Here is a 21,029-nt window from a genome sequence, read left to right as displayed (position 1 = left end):
CACAAAACACACATAACGAAAAGACTTAATAAATCGTATCCACTTGAGAGTTAATGAAAGCTAGTTCAGAGCACATTACAACTAATAAAAAAACTCATGTATCTAATATCAATCAGTACATATTTAATGGGTCTGGTTTAAGGATGTCAAAAACACTCGAAAAAATATGATAATTTGCAATGCGTAAGGCACAAATGTAGAAAAAAACAAACACACAACAATACGCACAGTAAAACTCAGTTCAAAAGAAGTCCGAGTCCGATGTCAGAATAGGTAACAATTAAGTTATGTTTAAATGTGTTGTTAACACAGATTTACACTGAGATTTCTCAAACGACCATCTAATAACATTTGTGAAAAGAATCCTTGCGTTTGATACGATTGTACGGAAGTATAGTGTAGAGAGTCAAAAAGTAAAACGTTCAACCCAACTAAAAGGAAAATCAATAGCCATTTATTTATCTGAAACTTGAAAACCATTTTGTTACAAAAGTGTCACGCATGATATACGCACGAAGGCCATTACATGCGAAAGTCATGCGTGAATCATGCGTAAATCATGCGAAATATGAAGTATGCGTAAATCGAATGATCTTCACGTGCGGTTTTCGCACTTATTTCACATGCGTGTATCGCATATTTTTTTTAACGCATGATTTACGCATGAAAGCTATTACATGCGTCAATCATGTTTGAATCGTGCGAAAATTATGCGTTATCTGAAGTATGCGTAAAACGCATGATCTTCACATGCGTGTATCGCATATATTGTAAACGCATGCTTTATGCATGAAAGCAAAGTACATGTGAAAGTCATGTGTTTACCATGCTGAACTCATCCGATTTATGTAGTAGTTGTAAATCTCATGTGTTGTATCTAAACTATTGTATAGTAAAGGTTATAGTAAGTTTAGTTACAGTGTGGAGTGAAAGTATGCATAAATCATTATAGATATGGCATAAATTAAATTCTTCACTTGCTTTCAACATTCTGCATGCCAGATGTACATGCATATATTGTAAATCTCTGCTTCAAGCCTATAACTTTAAATATTAGCCTAATATGAGTACACATGAAGTGATTTCTTTCCTGCAAAGACCACATGATTAATCTAATTTCATTAAAAGTAAGAAATATTTAAATATAGCAAGTTAATGATAAGGGTATGGTAATTTACAAAATAAAGTGGCAAGCTTCTTAACAACAGTCATGATGTTTCGACAGTATCAAACGTTGGCATACCTTGTAAAGGAAGTGGTTTGCAATAAGATTTTCCTTTTTTTTTATATTTGCGAAAGTTCAACAATTTTGTAACAGGTGCCGATCTGTAAACTCCTTTGACGAACCCTACAGGTCGAACAAGTACTCGTGTTACCTCTTCCAAGTGTTATCCGTAGTTAGCCAATTACTTAGCGAAATATGTGCCTCGTAAAAACAAGTCAACACTTACCACTCACTGCTAGTTCAAATTTCCCGCTGTGAAAGCTTGTTAACCCAATGACTTTTCGTGAACATCTGATACATTAGTTTCTACGCGCGTCTGGCGTATTAAATTATAATCCTGGTACCTTTGATAACTATTTCTACTTATTTAACTTTATGCGTATGAAATATCTGGCACTTGATATAAAGCAAACAACAAGTAATCAAGACATCTTCACAACTAATGCACATGTCTAAGAAACATGAACAGAGGCAGATGGTACCAAAAAGGATACAAACTAAATAAAAGCGTAGGTATTTGGTAATACAAAAAGAAAAGCAAATGGTCATACATGAAACTGCTTGAAAAGACTCTTATCTCTTCAATGATTTAAAAATTTTAAATAAAACTTTAAGATACACGTCACGTACTTTCGGATAATCAGAAATATAATATTACTCTTAATGGGAAAATGAAGACGACTACACATTTACATTTTATATTTGAAAATCAGGAGATAAGGCTAAAAAGAAGTTTTCCCAAAACTTTATTTCTTGAAAATCTAACAAGAATGAATAAAAGCCATCTACCGTAATATATTTCACCGTTTAGATTGTCAAGTATAGTAATAACGATCCGGTTCATACTAAAACAAATTTGGAACTTTGAATCAGCTTCTTCTACCTTGCGTATGTGATATTTATGAGTATCAACATAGACTGATTCAGGTTCAGAGTCCTAGAAATGTGAAATGGCGGTCTACTGCGGGCGGATACCTTGTGAACAAGGACGTCGTTCAAAATCTGACACTTTGCATCAGCAGGATTAATTTTTATATCAATATCACATCAACAGCTTGTTCTTGCCCTTATTTGCATGTAACGTTTGCTACTGGACGTTAAACTCCAAATCCGTCCGTTCAAAAATTTTCATCATCATTAAGGAGCAATAACTACCAAAAAGGAAAATTATAAAATTCGACCTCTGATCCCTGTATCTTGTAGAGTGTGTGTCATTTGCAATCTTGTCTTTGTTATGCGGTTATTTTGTGCTAACAATTTTTCAAACTTAAATAAGTTCACGGGAACAGGGTTAATAATTTTGTCAGGAATGATGCAAAGTTTTGAACAAAAACCAATATTGTGAGGTTTGGACGGATATTGATATAACGTGATGCTCCATCGTCTCTCAGAAACGGCATTTTAATAAGGAAATGTGATATGACAGTATGACCTTGTGGTGATTTTGGAATTCTGCAGATTTTTTTCTGTCCAAAGTTTTAAATTTATATTTTGTTAGATGACGAATCCTTAAAACATTTGGGTTTTAATACTTCGTACTACATTTCACCTTTTTTATATACGTGTCTTGTGGTCGAATGAAATATATATTCATTATTAACCAATAAATATATCATTAAATTGTTAAAAAAAAATGAATACATAAAATTTTCAATAACACCCCAATAATGACTAAAATAAATTCGATTATTCCGATATTATGTAATCGAGATCATTGAAACACACTAACATAAAAATTTCATGAGAGCGTAAATCGTTCTGACTGCAAAGTTATCAACCATTACTGATTTAGAACAATGCAAATGAAATAATTGGCGATTAACTGTAAGCGAATACTGTCTAATTATTAGTACACTTCCTAGTTACACAGTAGTTAGTTTAATTTAAACTATTTGTTATTGAAAAGTAAAACAATAATAGAGTACAATTTGACATAGCAGTCAAATATGGGATTCGGAAACGAGTTTGGAAAAACTTTTATAAATCTGTCAACAAAGTTGTAATCGAGACATATAAGTCGGAAAAGCTGTTTTCACAAAAAGAGTAAGTACTATATCATTTTAAATTTAAATAGAAATGTTACTGCTATACTGACGTAGCTGTCCCCGTCCCCCCCCCCCCCAAACCCCCCCCCCCCCCCCCCCCCCCCCCCCAAATCCCCCCTAAAAAAATATATTGCATTATTTCGATATCTTGTTTTTTTTATCATAATGGAACACCAAATCATTAACCTTTTAATCAAACTTTTATGAGGGTTGACCTAAACTTTACGTTCGGAATCCGTAGTTCAATAGATTTTTTTGCAAGCCGCTTAACCTCTCTAAAGAAACAGGACAGGTAAACTCTTGAATATCAGTTTCCTTACTTCGACTTTTGAACACAAATTGAACAGATATATAAATATACTCATGGATATTTAGCATTTTATTCTTTAGTTCTAGCATTTGGTTCTAGTTGTATTACTGCATGCTTTCGTTAATTTAAAAACAAGTTGATCATGTGTTGTATAAGAAGTTGGTTTACGGTTAACGTCAACTCTATATTAATCTTTCTTCATGTTTAATCAGGACATAATTGGATTTCTGAAAAATGATGGGAGGGTTGAGATCTATAAAAAAAATCATAGTTTAATATCGTTACATTTTCATGTGGTTGTCCCGAGTCAAAAATCGCATCAGGGATTGTTTCATGTCATATCTTAATGTTTTTCCTTATTCTAAATATTCGTTTATAATGGGACCTCGTGTCATCATGAATGATAAATTTTATTGTGTTATGAAGTTGATTAAGAAATAACGCGAGATTGCAGTGTAGCCAATCAGAATAACGTATTATAATGAAACATACATCTAATGTAATTATTAAGATATAAAAAAGAGAAGATTTGGTATAATTGCCAATGAGACTACTCACCACCAGAGACCAAATGACAAATGTTAACGACTATAGGTCACCGTACAGCCTTCAACAATGATCAAAACCCATAGCTTATTAAGAGCTTGTTTTATGGTATAGACACATGTCTATTGTTGAAGAAGACTGTGTGTTGCACTCTAGCCTTTTTTGGTCGTTGAATTGATGACTCATTCACATACATTTTTGCACAACATCTCCTTTCATTTTTATTTGAATAACAAATTTGTTTTTTCGTTTCTTCGGTTGTACTTTTGCATAAGTTTAAAGAAAAAACAGAATCCAAAACTGTGCATTCGAAGGATAATAAAAAGTAAAATAACAAAAATGACGAATCTAAGGAAAATTCAAAACGGAAAGACCATAATCAAATGCCAAAATCAAAAGCTCAAACACATTAAACGAATGGAAAACAACTGTCATATCCCTAACTTGGTACAGGCATTTCCCTATAGAGAAAATGCTAGCTAAATCTCTCACGTGTATGACAGTCGCATGAAGTTTTGACAACAATGTGTGAACAAAACAAACAGACATAAAACCTATGTCGCGCACATCGATTGGTGTGTTTTTTTTTTTTTTTTAAAGGGGGAGTTTTTTCAATTTTAGTTTTTAGTTATTTTAGTTTGTTTTGTTTTGTTTTGTTTTGTTTTGTTTTTTTTTTTTGGGGGGGGGGGGGGGGTCCTCATACACTAAATTCATGTTGTTTTTGTTCTAACTTAAATCAATATTTATTCTAAAGTTAACAAGGACGTTTCACTGTAGAGGTCTTTAAGATGTTGGATAGACGGAGATTTAGTCAACAAACTAGCAGGATATCAAATTCAGTTCATCATACTTTGAAAACGAATATTGACAACAAATCGTAAGTAAAAATGAGACAACATATATTTCTCATTGTACATTGTAGTATACCATCCTGAATCAGCTTACAGAGTGTATTTAACTTATATGTATAAAAAAGAAGATGTGGTATGATTGTATTATGTAATGTTGTTGTACTTAATAATAGACTCTGAAAAAATGTATAGAAATCTTGTTCATTATCCTATAGTTAGTGTTGTAGTGAGTTATTTACACATATCCATGTAAAAAATAGAAATTTTATGATCATGGAAGTCTTGAATTTAAAATTTTTAAAAAATCGATAAATCTATCAAACAACGACTTTTAGTTGTTCGCAAACTATTATAGCAATATGACACGATGTCACAGAAGCATGAGTTCGAATCCCGAGGAAAGGAAAAAAAAATTGATCATATATAAATTTCTTCATTTTATAAATAAGTTTAGGTTTTTCAAATATTTTGGCCTCGAAAAAAACTGAAGAGACATTTAGTGCTGAAAAATTGGCTCTGCTAATGGTATATTTATAATGTTGTTACTATTAGTTATAGTAAAAAAAAAAATTTAATTCTTGTCTTGTATATGCTGTATGATTCTAAATTTCTTGCATTTAAACAACAAAAAAGACCAAACTAGCCTCGTTTTGAAACCTTGTCATTTATAATAAATATACATTGCCTACAGTCTTTAAGTTATATAATGTTCAATTGTAGTCTAGAATATGCTTGAACTATTTGCCACTGGACGTTAACAATCATCAATCATAGTTTTTTTTACATTTTAACATTTTTAGCTCACCTGGCCTAAAAGGCCAAGTGAGCTTTTCTCATCACTTGGCGTCCGTCGTCCGTAGTCGTTAACTTTTACAAATATCTTCTCCTCTGAAACTACTTGAACAAATTATATCAAACTTGGCCACAATCATCATTGGAGTATGTAGTTTAAAAAATGTGTCCCATAACCAGGCCAGCCAACAAAGATGGGCGCCATGGCTAAACATAGAACAAAGGGGTAAAATGTAGATTTTCGCTTATTATATCTCTTAACCCAAAGCATTAAGAGAAAATCTGACTGGGTAAAATTGTTCATCAGGTCAAGACAAATCAGACAACCTGTTGTTGGGTTGCTGCCCCTGACTTTGTAATTTTAAGAAAATTTTGCAGTTTTTTGTTATTATCTTCAATATTATTATAGATAGAGATAAACTGTAAACAACAATAATTTACAGAAGAGTAAGATCTACAAATAAGTCCATACGACCAAAATTGTCAATTGACCCCTTAAGGAGTTATTGCCCTTTATAGTCAATTTCTAACAATTTTTTGTAAATTTTTGTAATCTTTTACAAAAATCTTATCCTCTGAAAGTACTGAGACAAATTTAACCATACTTGGCCACAATCATCACTAAGATATCTTATTTTAAAAATGTGTCCAATGACACTGCTTACCAACCAACATGGCCAACATGGCTAAAAATAGAACATATGGGGTAAAATGCAGATTTTGGCTTATATCTCTGGAACTAAAGCATTTAGAGCAAATCTGCTTTCGGGTAAAAATGTTCATCAGGTTAGGATATATCTGCCCTGAATTTTTCAGACAAATCAGACAACTTGTAGTTGGGTTGCTGCCCCTGAATTGGTAATTTTAAGGAAATTTTACAGTGTTTGGTTATTGTCTTGAATATCATTATAGATAGAGATAAACTGTAAACAGCAATAATGTTCAGTAAAGTAAGATCTACAAATAAGTCCATATGACTAAAATGGTCAATTGACCCCTCAAGGAGTTATTACCCTTTATAGTGAATCCTTAACATTTTTTGTAAATTTTTGTAATCTTTTACAAAAATCTTCTCCTCTGAAATTTCAGAGACGAATTTAACCAAACTTGGCCACATTCATCATTAGGGTATCTAATTTAAAAACTGTGTCCGATGACTCGCCAACCAACCAACATGGCCGACATGGCTAAAAATAGAACATAGGGGTAAAATGCAAGTTTTGTCTATTATTTTTTGAACCGTTATAAATAGAGAAAATCTGAAGGAGCAAAAACGTTCAGAATAATTATTATAATGAGCTCTACAAATTGTCCATATACGTCAAAACTGTTAGACAAATTCTTATAGGAGTTATTGCCCATAAATGAATTTATAGTTATTTTCATTTTTGCCTATTATGAACACTATGCTATTTAGAGATAAACATTTTGGTTGGTTGGTTGACGAGTCATGCCTTATATGATTTAAATTATAAAGCTGTGATCACACCTTACCGTATAGCTCGAACGGACGCCGAACGGATGAAAAAAAAAGTTTTCCGTTGACAAAATTTGTATTCGTTGGGTGTCGTATACTGATCAAATAAAACGAACGGGTAACGAATGCCTATAGCCTCGATCACACCTTAACGGATAGCTCGAACGGATGCCGAACGGATACCTTTTTTTAATCCGTTCATGTCCGTTAGACGTCCGTTCTTATTCGTTAGACGTCCGTCTATATCCGTCTCATGTCCGTTTAGCGTCTGTTTTATCCGTCTACGTTCGTTCTGTCCGGTGGAAAATTTTGAGCATGTTAAAAAATTTGAACGAACGTCCAACGGATGAAGTTTCCGTTGAACGTCCATTAGGCGTAAGTTTTGTACGGTACTCGTCCGTTTCGTTTCCGTTTTGTATCCGTTACTTGTCCGTTATACATCCGTTAGAGGTCCGGTAGACAAATTCACCAACGGACTTCTACCTGACGTATAACGGATAAAACGGATGATGAACGGATGGGAAACGGACATGAACGGATGGGAAACGGACATGAACGGAAGGATAACGGATACCTACCGAATGTAAAACGGATAAATGCTAATTGAAAATTTCGCGACACTCAGAAGTGACAATTATTGATATGCCAGATTTCTTGAGTGTCATGAACGTCTAATGTTGCAAATATAAACCTACTAGTTGTCGAAAGGAGAAGAAGGAGAAAATAAAGGAGATGGTGGGCAAGATCATTGCTTAGTCCTGAAAGATATGTATTATTATTATCGCTTTTAATTTTCCGCTTATCTTGTTCATCCGTTTTATCCGGTACGCTTCCGTTAGATGTCCGTTTTATGCGGTACTCGTCCGTTGGATGTACGTTCGACGTCCGTTCTGTCCGGTACGTTTCAGTTTCTCGTACGTTGCATATCCTGTGAGTGTCCGTTAGGCATTCGTTACACGTTCGTTTTATTTGATCAGTTTACCAACGGACACCCAACGAATACAAATTTTGTCAACGGAAAACTTTTTTTTTTCATCCGTTCGCCGTCCGTTCGAGCTATCCGGTAAGGTGTGATTACAGCTTAACGGACACTCACAGGATATGCAACGTACGAGAAACTGAAACGTACCGGACAGAACGGACGTCGAACGTACATCCAACGGACGAGTACCGCATAAAACGGACACCTAACGGAAGTGTATCGGATAAAACGGATGAACAAGTTAAGCGGAAAATTAAAAGCGATAATAATAATACATATTTTTCAGGACTAAGCAATAATCTTGCCAACCATCTCCTTTGTTTTCTCCTTCTTCTCCTTTCGACAACTAGTAGGTTTATATTTGCAACATTTAAGGTCAGTTGAACCTGAATAAGAGCTGTTTGATAGTGAAGACATGCTCTTACTCCAAGATCCATCATGAGTAATAGACGTTCATGACACTCAAGAAATCTGACATATCAATAATTGTCATTTCTGAGTGACGCGAAATTTTCAATTGGCATTTATCCGTTTTACATTCGGTAGGTATCCGTTATCCTTCCGTTCGTATCCGTTTCCCATCCGTTCATCATCCGTTTTATCCGTTATACGTCCGGTAGAAGTCTGTTGGTGAATTTGTCTACCGGACCTCTAACGGATGTATAACGTACAAGTAACGGATACAAAACGGAAACGAAATGGACGAGTACCGTACAAAACGGACGCCTACCGGGCGTTCAACGGACACTTCATCCGTTGGACGTCCGTTTAAAGTTTTGAACATGCTCGAAATTTTCCATCGGACAGAACGGACGTCGACGGATGAGAACGGACGTCTAACGGACATGAACGGATTGAAAAAAAGTTATCCGTTCGGCATCCGTTCGAGCTATCCGTTAAGGTGTGACCGAGGCTTTTAATAGATAAATAAACAAATGATCAGCAAGGCAAGATCTATTAAAAAGTCCAATGTTGCCGTTGTAGTTAGTAGACTGTCACTCTACATAGGAGTGATTGCCCTTTAATGAGGATTTTTTTACCCTCTTTTGTGGTTTGAGCTAAAACTAAAGAAGATAGAGAGAAACTAAACAGACTAAAAGATTAGTAATACAAGATCAACAAAATAGAGATTTTTGTCATGAATTCATTCTCGTCTACAATGTTGGAGAGTGTCCTTTGTTTGATATGCACATAGACCAAGGTGAGCGACACAGGCTCTTTCGAGCCTCTAGTTCTTCTTCTTATTATCTATTTTTATTATTATTAATTTTTATGTTTCTCTTTTTTCTTGTAGTGCTGAAGGTGCAGATTTACAATGGAATGAATCAAAATGTCCTCCACCAGAGAAAATACTAAAAATTGCGTTTGCTATTTCTCTCTTTATCATTGTTCTCGGTAGTGGTTTTATAGCCAGAGTAACCTTCCATATATTAATGTGGCACATAAGTCCTCCGATCATGTCGAATGATTCCAACATCAATAGACTTGGGGGATTGCTGGAGGCTAACTGCTCGGCCTGCAATAGATCAGACTGTTCGCAGTCAGATTTATACTTTGCGGTAGATGAGATATGGATATGGGCAGTTTTCCTGGTCATCGTTGCCCCCTACTTTCTTACATTCTTGTCAACATTTTTCAGAATTTGTTTTAAAACGAATAAGCGATTGGAATGGAAAGTGCTTTTTGCAGTAAGTTTATTATGCAATAATTAAGTTTTAACCAACTTTGCATTTTGTTTTGTACAATACATTTTAACACAATAAACCTTTTACAAACTTAAAAAAGATCCCAATGGGTTGATAAAAACATAGTCGAAGAAAGGCAAGATAACACCATGACCAACAGCAAGTTGACGAAAAAACAAAACACACTACGAATGATTAAATAAGAAGCACTAACCTCACCAAAACTGGATTGAACTAAGGTGATCCGAAGATAACAACTGAAAGACTTACCAAATCTGTCTAGGTTTGTCTGAAAAAAAAACGTCATAATTTATAAAAGAGAAAAAAATACATGTGTCAGTCAGTAATCCATTCTATATTATCTAGTAAGGTCAATATAGGAGGATCTGGATGGGGATCTTCATTTCTTCACTATTTGAATTCTTTTGCCATTTTTCTCTATTCTTTCTAAATCTGCCAATTAGTCTCTATTCTTTATACTTTAGCACCTCATTATTCATCATTATTCTTCTTTTTTTTGGCCTATCTATCTCTGATTTTTTAATTTTTATTGTCATATTTTTAAAGTAGCATTATACCCATCATTCTGTATTCTTAACACCTCATCCAGACCCTTATTCTGTATACGGTCATCAATAATAGAAAAGTATCTTTACTTAAAAGACCAACTACGGAAGCCTTTTAGGGCCATGCTATTTGACTTTTTCCAATTTGATATAACAAATTATTAATTTGATATAACAGATTATCAATTTGATATAACAGATTCTCTAATTCTTTGACAATTTATACCTTTCTGCACTCATTGTATAACAAAATTTAATCAACGTGTGGTTGCCGGTGATTTAGAAGATGATTGGATGAATTTAAGGGTCATAACCTTTAGCAGCTCAAAATATGCTAACAGGTGTTAATGAAAATTGACAACTTTGTGAAATGTTGAAGGCACTCGAAGGGGGCTTTGGTTTAACAAAAAATGAAAATGTATTTTTTAATCATTAGATAAACCGATTCTTACATAGTTACTCGTAAATTATCGGATTTATCCAATCTCGATAGTTAAATTATAAATTTTAAAGTCCTCGCCAAGGCTCAGACTTTAAAATTGATAATTTAACTATCTCGATTGGATAAATCCGATAATCAACTGGTATCAATGTAAGAATCTATATTTATCAACTTGATATAACAAATTACTAATTTGATATAAGATTATCAATTTGATATAACAAATTATGATAATTTGAAATATCAGTTTATTAATTTGATATAACAAAATATAAATTTGATATATCAAATTACTTATGAGTGGATTGTGGCTTCCCCTTTACTATTTGACATAAAGGATATATAAGTGAAATGCTAAAACTATTCAGAGATAGAGACCTTAATGTTTTTGCATTGCTCATGATCTGCGATCCTTAACCTATAAATACACAGTTATTAAGATTATAAACGTGCGACAACCTATAAATTGTTATGTTGTTAATTAATCTGAAAGAGGGTCCGGAGGATCTGTCACGTATGTCACATTTTTATTTGGACATCTAATCCATTTTTTTAAATACTACTCTCATGTTGTGATGTATGAATATAATTTATCATTTTAGTTTCTGTTCGTCGACGTGTATATATATAATGCATCATTCTCTTTGTAGGCAATGTTTATTGAAACAGTCCACTCCATCGGTGTTTCCATCCTGGCATTTCTTGTGTTACCTTCTTTTGATCCTGCTTCCGCTTCCGTTATTTATATGGCGGTCGCGTTGGTACCGGCAACTGTTAATGTAGTTGACATAGTTGTTGATAAGCGATTGCACCAAAATACAAAAGTGTCAAAATATTCACCATTTAACGATGCCTCGATGCTCTCTCTTTCTTTTCCGGTCCTTGGTATTGTTTTCCAAATTATTGGAATAATTTTGATTGGGTTGTACATAGACAGAGGTTGGTTGTCTGGGATATTTGTAGTTGCAGCTTTGTTTACATCTGTTAAATACTGGGAAAATTTTATCACCATGGGAGACGAAGATGCTGTTTTCTTGAGACATCTAAAACGGGAATTACATGTTGGCCGAACAAAAGTTACTTGCCTGGCAAATATCTGGAAGATAACAATAACTTTCCTTACCGTCATAACAATATTCACAAGTAAATCTGACGATCCAATGGCTGCTTTTAAATCACTCTTTAACAATGGCAACGCGACCATATTTTCCTTTTTCGGAGAGGAAACATTGGGAGACAATCCAATTTGTCAATACAACGTTCCCTTATTAATAGCTGTTATAACCATAATATGCGACTACCTATGCTATAAGGCTACCAAAACTGTCTGCGCTATCTATTGTCAGCGATTTGGATTTGGCATTCCAATGGTGATTTTGCCCGTTGCAACAACATTTACTTTGGTGGGATTAATGCATACCCCGGACATCTTGAAGTTTGAATCTTGTGACCTACTCTTTTCTGATTGGTGCGTGAAAGGAAATGGCAACTTGATAGAAAATTGTACAGAACTTTTTGTTGCATTTTTCCTGTTGTACTTTTCAATTCTTTTGATAACCAAACATGTTTGGAAGGTTAATGGTTATAAGCATGGAGAAACAGCAAGGTGAGATAAATTTGAATATTTAAGAAGGTAGACATGTTAATGAAAACGTCATTACATCAGTCTGTATGGCATAAAATAGATGCTGTCTGAGACGAAGGATATATAAAAATAGGGAGATGTGGTATGATTACCAATGAGACAACTATCCTCCGAGTTCAAATGGAGTGGATGAAAGCAATTATAGGCAACCGAACGGCCTTCAACGATGAGAAAACCCCATACCGTATAGATGGCTATAAAAGGCCCCGACATGAAAAATATGAATCAATTCAATTGAGAAAACTAACGGCCTAATCTATAATAAAACAATTTACGAAAAAAAAAAATTGACAGACATGAAAAAACGACAACCACTCAACTACAGGCAAATAAAGAATATATTTCTTTAACATATAATATCAATCTCGTTAATATCAGGTAACGAAATGTGGTTTAACTACAAATGCTACAGCTATACAAATGACATGAATTAAAACACCTATAGTTCACCGTATGACCTTCCAACTATGAGAAAAAGTCATGCCGTATAGTCCGATATAAAAGGACCGACAAGATGAAAATTGAAACAATTCACACGAAATGAATAACGGCCTGATTTATGGCAGTACAATAATCGAAAATAAAATATGACGGACAACAACCGACAACAACCACTGAATTACAGATTCCCACCTTGGTGCAGGCACATATAGAAAATGTGGTGGGTTTATACATGTTTGTGAGCTCTCAACGCTCTCCTATCCTAAAGCATGACCTTGTACAATGCCAAACTAAAAGTAAATAATATCGACAGGATGTACAACCATAAGTTTTTTTAGTTATGTTTTGATTTATCAAAAGGTCATTCGGTGTGGGTAGAGTGGGTCTTGTATCAAGTGTACCGTCTTACTTCTACAAAAATAACCTTTGTAAATAATAAAAGTGAAGATTTACTTACATAGATTTAATCCCATAGATGCTCTGTTTCATTTGTGACAATTTTCAAATTACGCAAAGCAGTTTGACATTTACCAATCGTGACATTTTAAACTTGATTTTCCTTTATCAATGATATTCCATCTTTATCTTCCACTGTAAACCAACATACTTCGCAGATACTTTCATTTCGCCTTTAGCAATTCGGCTTTCTAGCCAACCAGTGAATTTATTTTTGCGATTTCCCATTTTCTTTCGATGTATTTTATGTAGTTTATAGGTAAAACATGTTTGCCATCGGTCAAAAATATGTGACAGTGGTGAAACAGCACATAAGAGGCGGAAGATACAAAGGGCAAATTCAAAACTTCAAATAGTCGGAGATAACCTGAAACCGCCATGGCAACTTGCATAAGACTGTAAAAATCAGTTGGAATTTTTTTTTAAGTGTCATCAAGTTCTTTTTCTTTCAGGATATTCGTCCAACCCTTTTATTGTGGAATGCTTATTGATATATCCTTGTTGTTGAATCGTAGGAGATATGATAAAGAATACGACATTGTTCACAAAAAGGTTAGTTCACAACATTATAATTTACATATAATATAGCGGGAAAATAAAGAGTTCAAACAGAACCTGATACCGAACAAAATGAAAATAACACTTTATCAATGGTCTGGGTCCGAAGTTGATTGTTAGTGTTTAATGCCACTTTATCAATGGTCTGGGTCCGAAGTTGATTGTTAGTGTTTAATGCCACTTTATCAATGGTCTAGGTCCGAAGTTGATTGTTAGTGTTTAATGCCACTTTATCAATGGTCTGGGTCCGAAGTTGATTGTTAGTGTTTAATGCAACTTTATCAATGGTCTGGGTCTGAAGTTGATTGTTAGTGTTTAATGACACTTTATCAATGGTCTAGGTCCGAAGTTGATTGTTAGTGTTTAATGACACTTTATCAATGGTCTGGGTCCGAAGTTGATTGTTAGTGTTTAACGCCACTTTCAGCACTCTTTGCTATTTAACGGCGACCAATTTTTGTTTGTTTGATGAACCCGGTGAGAACCAATTCTAGTCAATGAAGATCGGAGTCGAACCCACTTTGCCACGAGGGGTTTCAACTTACAACCTCAGTGTTGACTACTTAATGAACTACTCGGCCAGCGAGGCTTCCAACAAAATAGTGTAAAAGCACGTTATTATCAGGGTTATTGACTTATAATTAAGGTATATAAAGAGCATGAAAATGGGTATATACTTATTTTGTCCACGATACTTTCACGCGAAATTAACGTGAATCTCAACTGAAAACATTAATGGAAAATTCACGCGTTTTTTAATGTTAATCGTGCTTCCAGGTTAAATTCACGTGAATTTCAAGAAATCCACGTGAACAAATTTTCAAATTGGTTTGAAAGAAGTGAGGATGGCACAAAAAATAAATACCGCATTTCAGACAAAGCCAATTATGATTTCCAAAAAGGCCATTCGTAAGACCTAAGATAAATATACTATACTAAATATTGGTTTTGTCGTTATTTTATTCATGATTGCTCAGCTTAATACACATTTAGACCAAATTGAAATATTGGTGTAATGATTCAAACTTTTTTTCTTCAGAAATTCGAAAATAGGAAAAGAAAAATGTTGTATGCTTGTTGTGCCACGATGTGGCACGAAACCGCTAACGAGATGACACAGTTATTAAAATCAATATTTAGGTAATAAAAACTTAAAGATTTCTTGTCAAATTTCATTGACTATATAGCCATTTGCATGCTGTGTATTTACTGTGACTGTGAAATTAGTTCTCATCATGCACCCTACAGTCATTTTCAATGTCATATATTTTTCATCAACATTAATCAATATTAATTGGCAATCCTAAGAGGAGTTTGAAAAAGTGTAAACCAATGTTTGAACAGAGAAATTTATATCTTTTGCCCATTATTCTCTATTCTGTGAAACCCCATCCAAACCCTCATCTTGCGAGCCAAGCTCAGACACACTTATTTCTCCAATTCATTTTTATGGTGGAAACGTCGGTTTTTTTTATTGCATATGTATGAATAAAAGTTAAATTCTTCAAAATTTGTTTCAGATTAGATATGAAACAATTTACGACAGAAATGATAGCAGAATCGGCAAAAGATGATGATCAGGTTGAACCATTTGATTTCGAAGGTAACATGGCAATGCACAACACACGATTCTTGTCGGTAAAAAAATGGGAAATTGTATGAGTTAGATGTTAAGAACACACCAACACCAAACTAGAGGTTCCAAGGAACCTGAATGGCTCACGTTGATTCCTTTGACTAACAAAAATATAGCAACATTATCAAACAAGCATCTTGTTATATATACCACAAAAGGACTATGGGTATTCTCATCGTTCGTACACCAAAATAAGTATAACGTTTCGTCATTGGTTGAACTTCCATTTTTGGTACGTTTTAAACCAATCACAACGTTTTGGTGTACGCATTTGAAAATATTACCCAGAATGCATTAGATTCTGAAACGGCGAAATTAAGCGGTAAAGAAGAACTCCCAATCATTCTTCCTGTAAAGTTTCAAAATATTTCGCCTTGTAGTCTAAGAGGAAAAGATGCTTAACAATTGTCCAACCAGTATCAAAGATTGCCTAGGCACAATTTCTGTCACTATGATATACCCTTATTTTCCAGTTGGAGTCAAAATTTCCAGCCCTTCATCCCGGCCAAACCCTACCTAGCAGTACCTACCCATTGTAATAATTGTTAATTTATTCTCGTCCTTAGCATGCCAAAAAATTATTGCCACTGGAAGTGAACAACTATATATTAACAACCAACCTTTATTATCAACACCAAAATTTCAACAGGTTAAACGAAATCAGATTTAATCTAGTTCAAAGCAGGGTTCAAATTCGTATTACATTAGCAAGTTCTCGTCCAGATATGTATGTAATATTTGCCACTGAACATAAGCACAAATCTATTCTGACATCAATGTAAGGTCATCAATAGGTAAAAATTCAAGCTCCTTGTAATAAATTCAATGTGGCCTTATAAAAATTAATATTATCTTTAAAACAATATTTAAAACTTTCAAGCATTGATATTATTGCACATATTCATATAGCGTCTTTTCTTTATTGGACTGTTTTTAGTACATTTCGCGCACTTTTTATTTGTAGAAAATGTTTTCAACCTGCATTTATCCGACAAGGAATGTCTTTTTTTTGTAAGATTGAGCAACAAGATCCTAATATCTACGAGGGATAAATAGATAAACGTTTTGGTTTCAGTAGACAGAACATACAGTCCAATCCTAATGCTTCGTATGAGTCAGGAGTCGGGAAATAGTGGTGGCATAATCCTCCCTTGTTTTAAAAGTATAGTTCATTGAGAACTTATTACATTTGTTTAAGTTTGATACTTTGTCTTGAAAAGTTGCCATTGTTTTATGTTCATACAAATACAAATATAAGGCAATTTAATTATCATAAGTTATTAACCTTGATTTATTAATATTTAAAATTTTGCAGGTAACGTTTTTTTCGATGATGCTTTTGATCCACCTAAAGAAGGCCAGCCTGGCCCAGACGTTAATGGTTATGTTAAAACTTTTATACAGGTTATAAACGAGGCAGGAAGGTAAATCAATATATACTATAGATCATCTAGGAGACTGGAAAAATATCGTTAAAAATACAAAAGGGTCTAAATGGGGGGTCTTTTATTTCTGTATTCATTATTTTTTTAGATCATTTTTCTGTATTTTTTTTTATATTTTTATCCATCATGCTCTATTTTGTTTTTAAATTTAAGCACCTCGTTTTTCTCTATTCTTTATTTAAGGCCCTATTTTTCTCTATTCTTTATTTATTTAGCCATTTATTCAGCTCATTTTCCCCATTATTCTCTATTCTGTTAACCCAATCCAGAATCTCATACAAGTGCTCGACAGATTATACGATCCATAACGTTAGTTTTAAGACGACTAAAATTCTGCCACTTATGATGAACTTGAACGGAAAAATATGAAGACAGTGATAACCCCGTTTTATGTGGACAGAGGTGACCCAGTCTATCGGAAATTCATCATGTCAAAATATAGAACAAAACAAGCTGCAGCGACACCTTTAACAAGTAATGGGTGCAAGAATGAGATCACGTAATCTTGAAGGGTATAAATATTCTGACAATAGGTCATTTTTAATTGTAAAATCTAGAAGATGTAAATAAAATAAAACACTACATACATTTGGTGCTTCCGAAGTACTTTTTGACTTTCCTTCATCACGAACGGTCAAAACAAAATATTTGAAAGTAAGATGTACGAAAATGTATAAATCTTAAAAAGTAAAAGGCTACGATTTAGACAAACAGTTTTGGCTTCTTTCAATCTTTAATAAAAGCATGTGAAGCAATTCAAAGGATAAAACCAACGACCTGATTCATGCTAAACCTGCAAATAAACAAAATGTCCAGACAGCAAAAACGGCAACCACTGAATTACAGGCTCGTGACTTGGTACAGGCTCTTATAGAATATGGGGTGTTAAACATATTTGTTTATTCTGAACAGTCTCTAAATGTGGGGCGTAGCAGCACAACTTTAAAAACAAACTGAAACAAATCAGTTGGAAAGGGTCGGACTCGTCAGATTGGTGCGAATCTAAGAAAATCCTAACAAAATGACAACAAATACAAATTACCGATCTAAGATAAGTCGCGATTTATAGTCCAATTTTAACTAAAAGATAAACTATCATGTTTCCTCGGACTAAAGTGTCAATTAGTACATCTCCAACGGATTTAGTGTAAAGACGTATCTTAAGCAGAAAGCACGACTTTGTGCAATGACAAAATACAAGACTCTTATCGACGGGATTTAGGACCACAAAAGTAAATACGTGGATAGCAACTATACAATTTAATTGATCAATTAATGTATTAAAAATAATTACGTTCGTAATGGTAACGCAATATTCAAAGATCTTAAAACAATGCTAAGCTGACAACCTTTTAAAAGGATAAGTTTTTTCAAAGGACCAATAAGCTAGTTTACATCTATCATATCTGAAATTACGAGCTCTATAAACAGCATCACTGTAAAATAAAAGATGTGACATCCCGTTCGTAATAAGGTTTCTACAGGGTCAGTCAAACGTACAAAAAACGTTTTGTAGTGCTGTCCATGGGAAGAGAATAACAATTCCTGATGGTCAAATGTACAGAACACCATACGGTGCTAGGATTTACTGGGATCTCCCTGGAGGAAATAAGCTCGTGGTTCATCTGAAGGATAAAAATAAAATTCGTCGTAAGAAACGATGGAGTCAGGTAAGTATCACGTACAACTCCAAACTCCGACACAGGGTGACGTTGCTTTTTTAAACTTGCAAAAACGACATTACCACTGTTTCGGAGTTTGCTACAACTCCTAGAAAAGTGTTATATATATAATTATACATTTACTGCTGGATTGTTGATGTCAATATTTCGCCTCTTCGGAATTTAACAGAAAATAACGATAAACCATTAGTTGTATTCCGTTGTATAGGACGTTGTTAGCTAATCACAGCTGTTTGATGTTCTCTTTTTAAAATATTACCCAGAATGCATTAGATTCAGAAACAGTAAATTAAAGAATGTTTAGAACGTTGTAAGCCAATCATATTTGATGTCTCATTTCAAAATATTACCCAGAATGCATTAGATTCAGAAACAGCAAGAATTCCCTTGAAGTCTTTTCATTCTATCTATGTTTATATAAGAAACATGAGATACCCTGTGTAGTTGTTTGTTTGATTTTATAGTACAAACAAATTTAATTCCTTTAAATAAATCTTTAAAAAAGGGGGCGGGGATTCCAAGAGTGGGACAAAAAAGCTCGACGAAAGGCAGACAGCACCATGCCCAAATGAATTTAAGATAATCAGACAAACAATATTCATAAAAAAACGCTTAACAGAACACGAAAGTATAGTGATTGTTTCAGTCGAAATTCCTAAAAACTTTATGTCGAAGAATTATTTTCCTAAATTAGTAAAAAGATGTATATCTAGTTTCGGGAACATTTTTAAAAATGTTTCTCCTTTTAAGGTTATGTACATGTTCTATATTCTGAAATGGACCCTAGTTAACCAGTATGGAAAGGCCGGGCTACAAGAGGCAGCAGAAAACACATATTTGTTAGCTCTTGATGGGGATGTGGATTTTGAACCGGAAGCTGTACTAAGCTTAATGAAGCGAATGAATAAATCTCCTCTTGTTGGTGCAGTCTGTGGTCGAATACATCCTATTGGCTCAGGTATTGAATTTCTAGGACATTTTTTTTTAAATCATGATCTTTCATCGTTATAAATATAATGAGATGATCTATGATTGTCAATGAGAAAGCTATCCATAGTCAAAAGACAAAACGAAAATCAAAGAAGTGAACAATTATTATATCTCGCCGTATGGCCTTCAACAATCAACAAACCTCATACCGTAGATGGAGTGAGATATTAAAGCCCCAGACATGACAAAATGTGGAACAATTCAAGAAAGAAAAACAACCTTATAAAATTAAATCTTTTTTTTTTTTCGCTAATGTTACTAATTTTTAATTTTTCTTTTAAAACACCGATGTCCTATATAGTCATTGTTACACTAAAGAAGAGACGCGTAAGATACTAAAGGGGCATTCCAACTCATAAGTCGAAAATAAACTGACAGCGTCATGGCAAAAACCGAAAAACTACAAAATGACAAACAACAGTTAACAAAACACAACATGGAAAACTAAAGACTGAGCATCTGGTTTCCTTGTTAGCTGCAACCCTCTTTTAAGGAAATTATGATAGGAAATGCAAGCTCTGGAATATCGCATCAACTGAGAGATATATACTCTATATGCAGGCGGTGCTGGAATGTTGCTACACAAAAATGGAAAGTTCACAATTGGGAATCTGAAATCATCTCTTTTGTCGTAAAGTATTGTTTTTCAACTGACCCCCATTGTCAATGTCTAAATGCAAGTTAACATACGAGACAGAATTAACCGTATCTGTTATATCGTTTTTTTCCAAGTTTCATTGGATAGGTGCGATCAACATAGTCACCAAACTTTGAATTATTTAGTTGTTTTGTTCTGTGACTAAAGTTTGAAATCTTCATAATAACAGGTCCTATGGTATGGTACCAGAAATTTGAATATGCTATCAGTCATTGGTTACAGAAAGCTACTGAGCATGTTCTTGGTTGTGTTTTGTGTAGTCCAGGGTGTTTTAGTTTATTCCGCGGATCAGCCATTTTGCACCCAGATGTCCTTGACACATACACGACAGATTCAACAGAAGCTGAACATTTCATCCAATACGATCAAGGTAAAATATACCAAATCTTTTTTGCCAATAAACTTACACAAACGAAGCTAGTGGCAATCTAACAATAAACGGTAAAAAACATTTAACAATGTTTATGTAGACAAAGAATAATGCTTTTTTATTCCTGACTGGTAAATTTACGTCACTGAAAAAAATAAAGAATCATTTTCAAACGATAAATTGTTTTATATTAAATTTTGTACAATTGTTCTGTTTCTGCCATTGTG

The 21,029-nt window shown here is 34.0% G+C and overlaps 1 protein-coding gene across 2 annotated transcripts in view; it reads left to right on the top strand.

The window, feature by feature from the left end:
• Positions 1-3,112: 3,112 nt before the first annotated feature.
• Positions 3,113-21,029, top strand: part of LOC127717707 (chitin synthase chs-2-like) — a 32,483-nt gene continuing 14,566 nt past the window's right edge. The window contains exons 1-11 of one of the 2 annotated variants that reach the window (XM_052223470.1): positions 3,113-3,268; positions 4,881-5,003; positions 9,523-9,916; positions 11,572-12,527; positions 13,916-14,015; positions 15,061-15,161; positions 15,542-15,624; positions 16,973-17,081; positions 18,619-18,772; positions 19,535-19,742; positions 20,602-20,802. In XM_052223470.1, coding sequence (XP_052079430.1) covers positions 4,915-5,003; positions 9,523-9,916; positions 11,572-12,527; positions 13,916-14,015; positions 15,061-15,161; positions 15,542-15,624; positions 16,973-17,081; positions 18,619-18,772; positions 19,535-19,742; positions 20,602-20,802 — 2,395 coding nt within the window. In that variant the 5' untranslated portion in view covers positions 3,113-3,268; positions 4,881-4,914. The remainder of the gene's footprint in view (positions 3,269-4,880; positions 5,004-9,522; positions 9,917-11,571; positions 12,528-13,915; positions 14,016-15,060; positions 15,162-15,541; positions 15,625-16,972; positions 17,082-18,618; positions 18,773-19,534; positions 19,743-20,601; positions 20,803-21,029) is intronic. The other variant, XM_052223469.1, reaches the window with a different exon arrangement.

This window comes from Mytilus californianus, unplaced genomic scaffold, assembly GCF_021869535.1.
Source record: "Mytilus californianus isolate M0D057914Y unplaced genomic scaffold, xbMytCali1.0.p SCAF_10, whole genome shotgun sequence".
Taxonomy (NCBI): Eukaryota; Metazoa; Mollusca; class Bivalvia; order Mytilida; family Mytilidae; genus Mytilus; species Mytilus californianus.
This window is presented reverse-complemented; position numbering and strand designations above follow the sequence as displayed.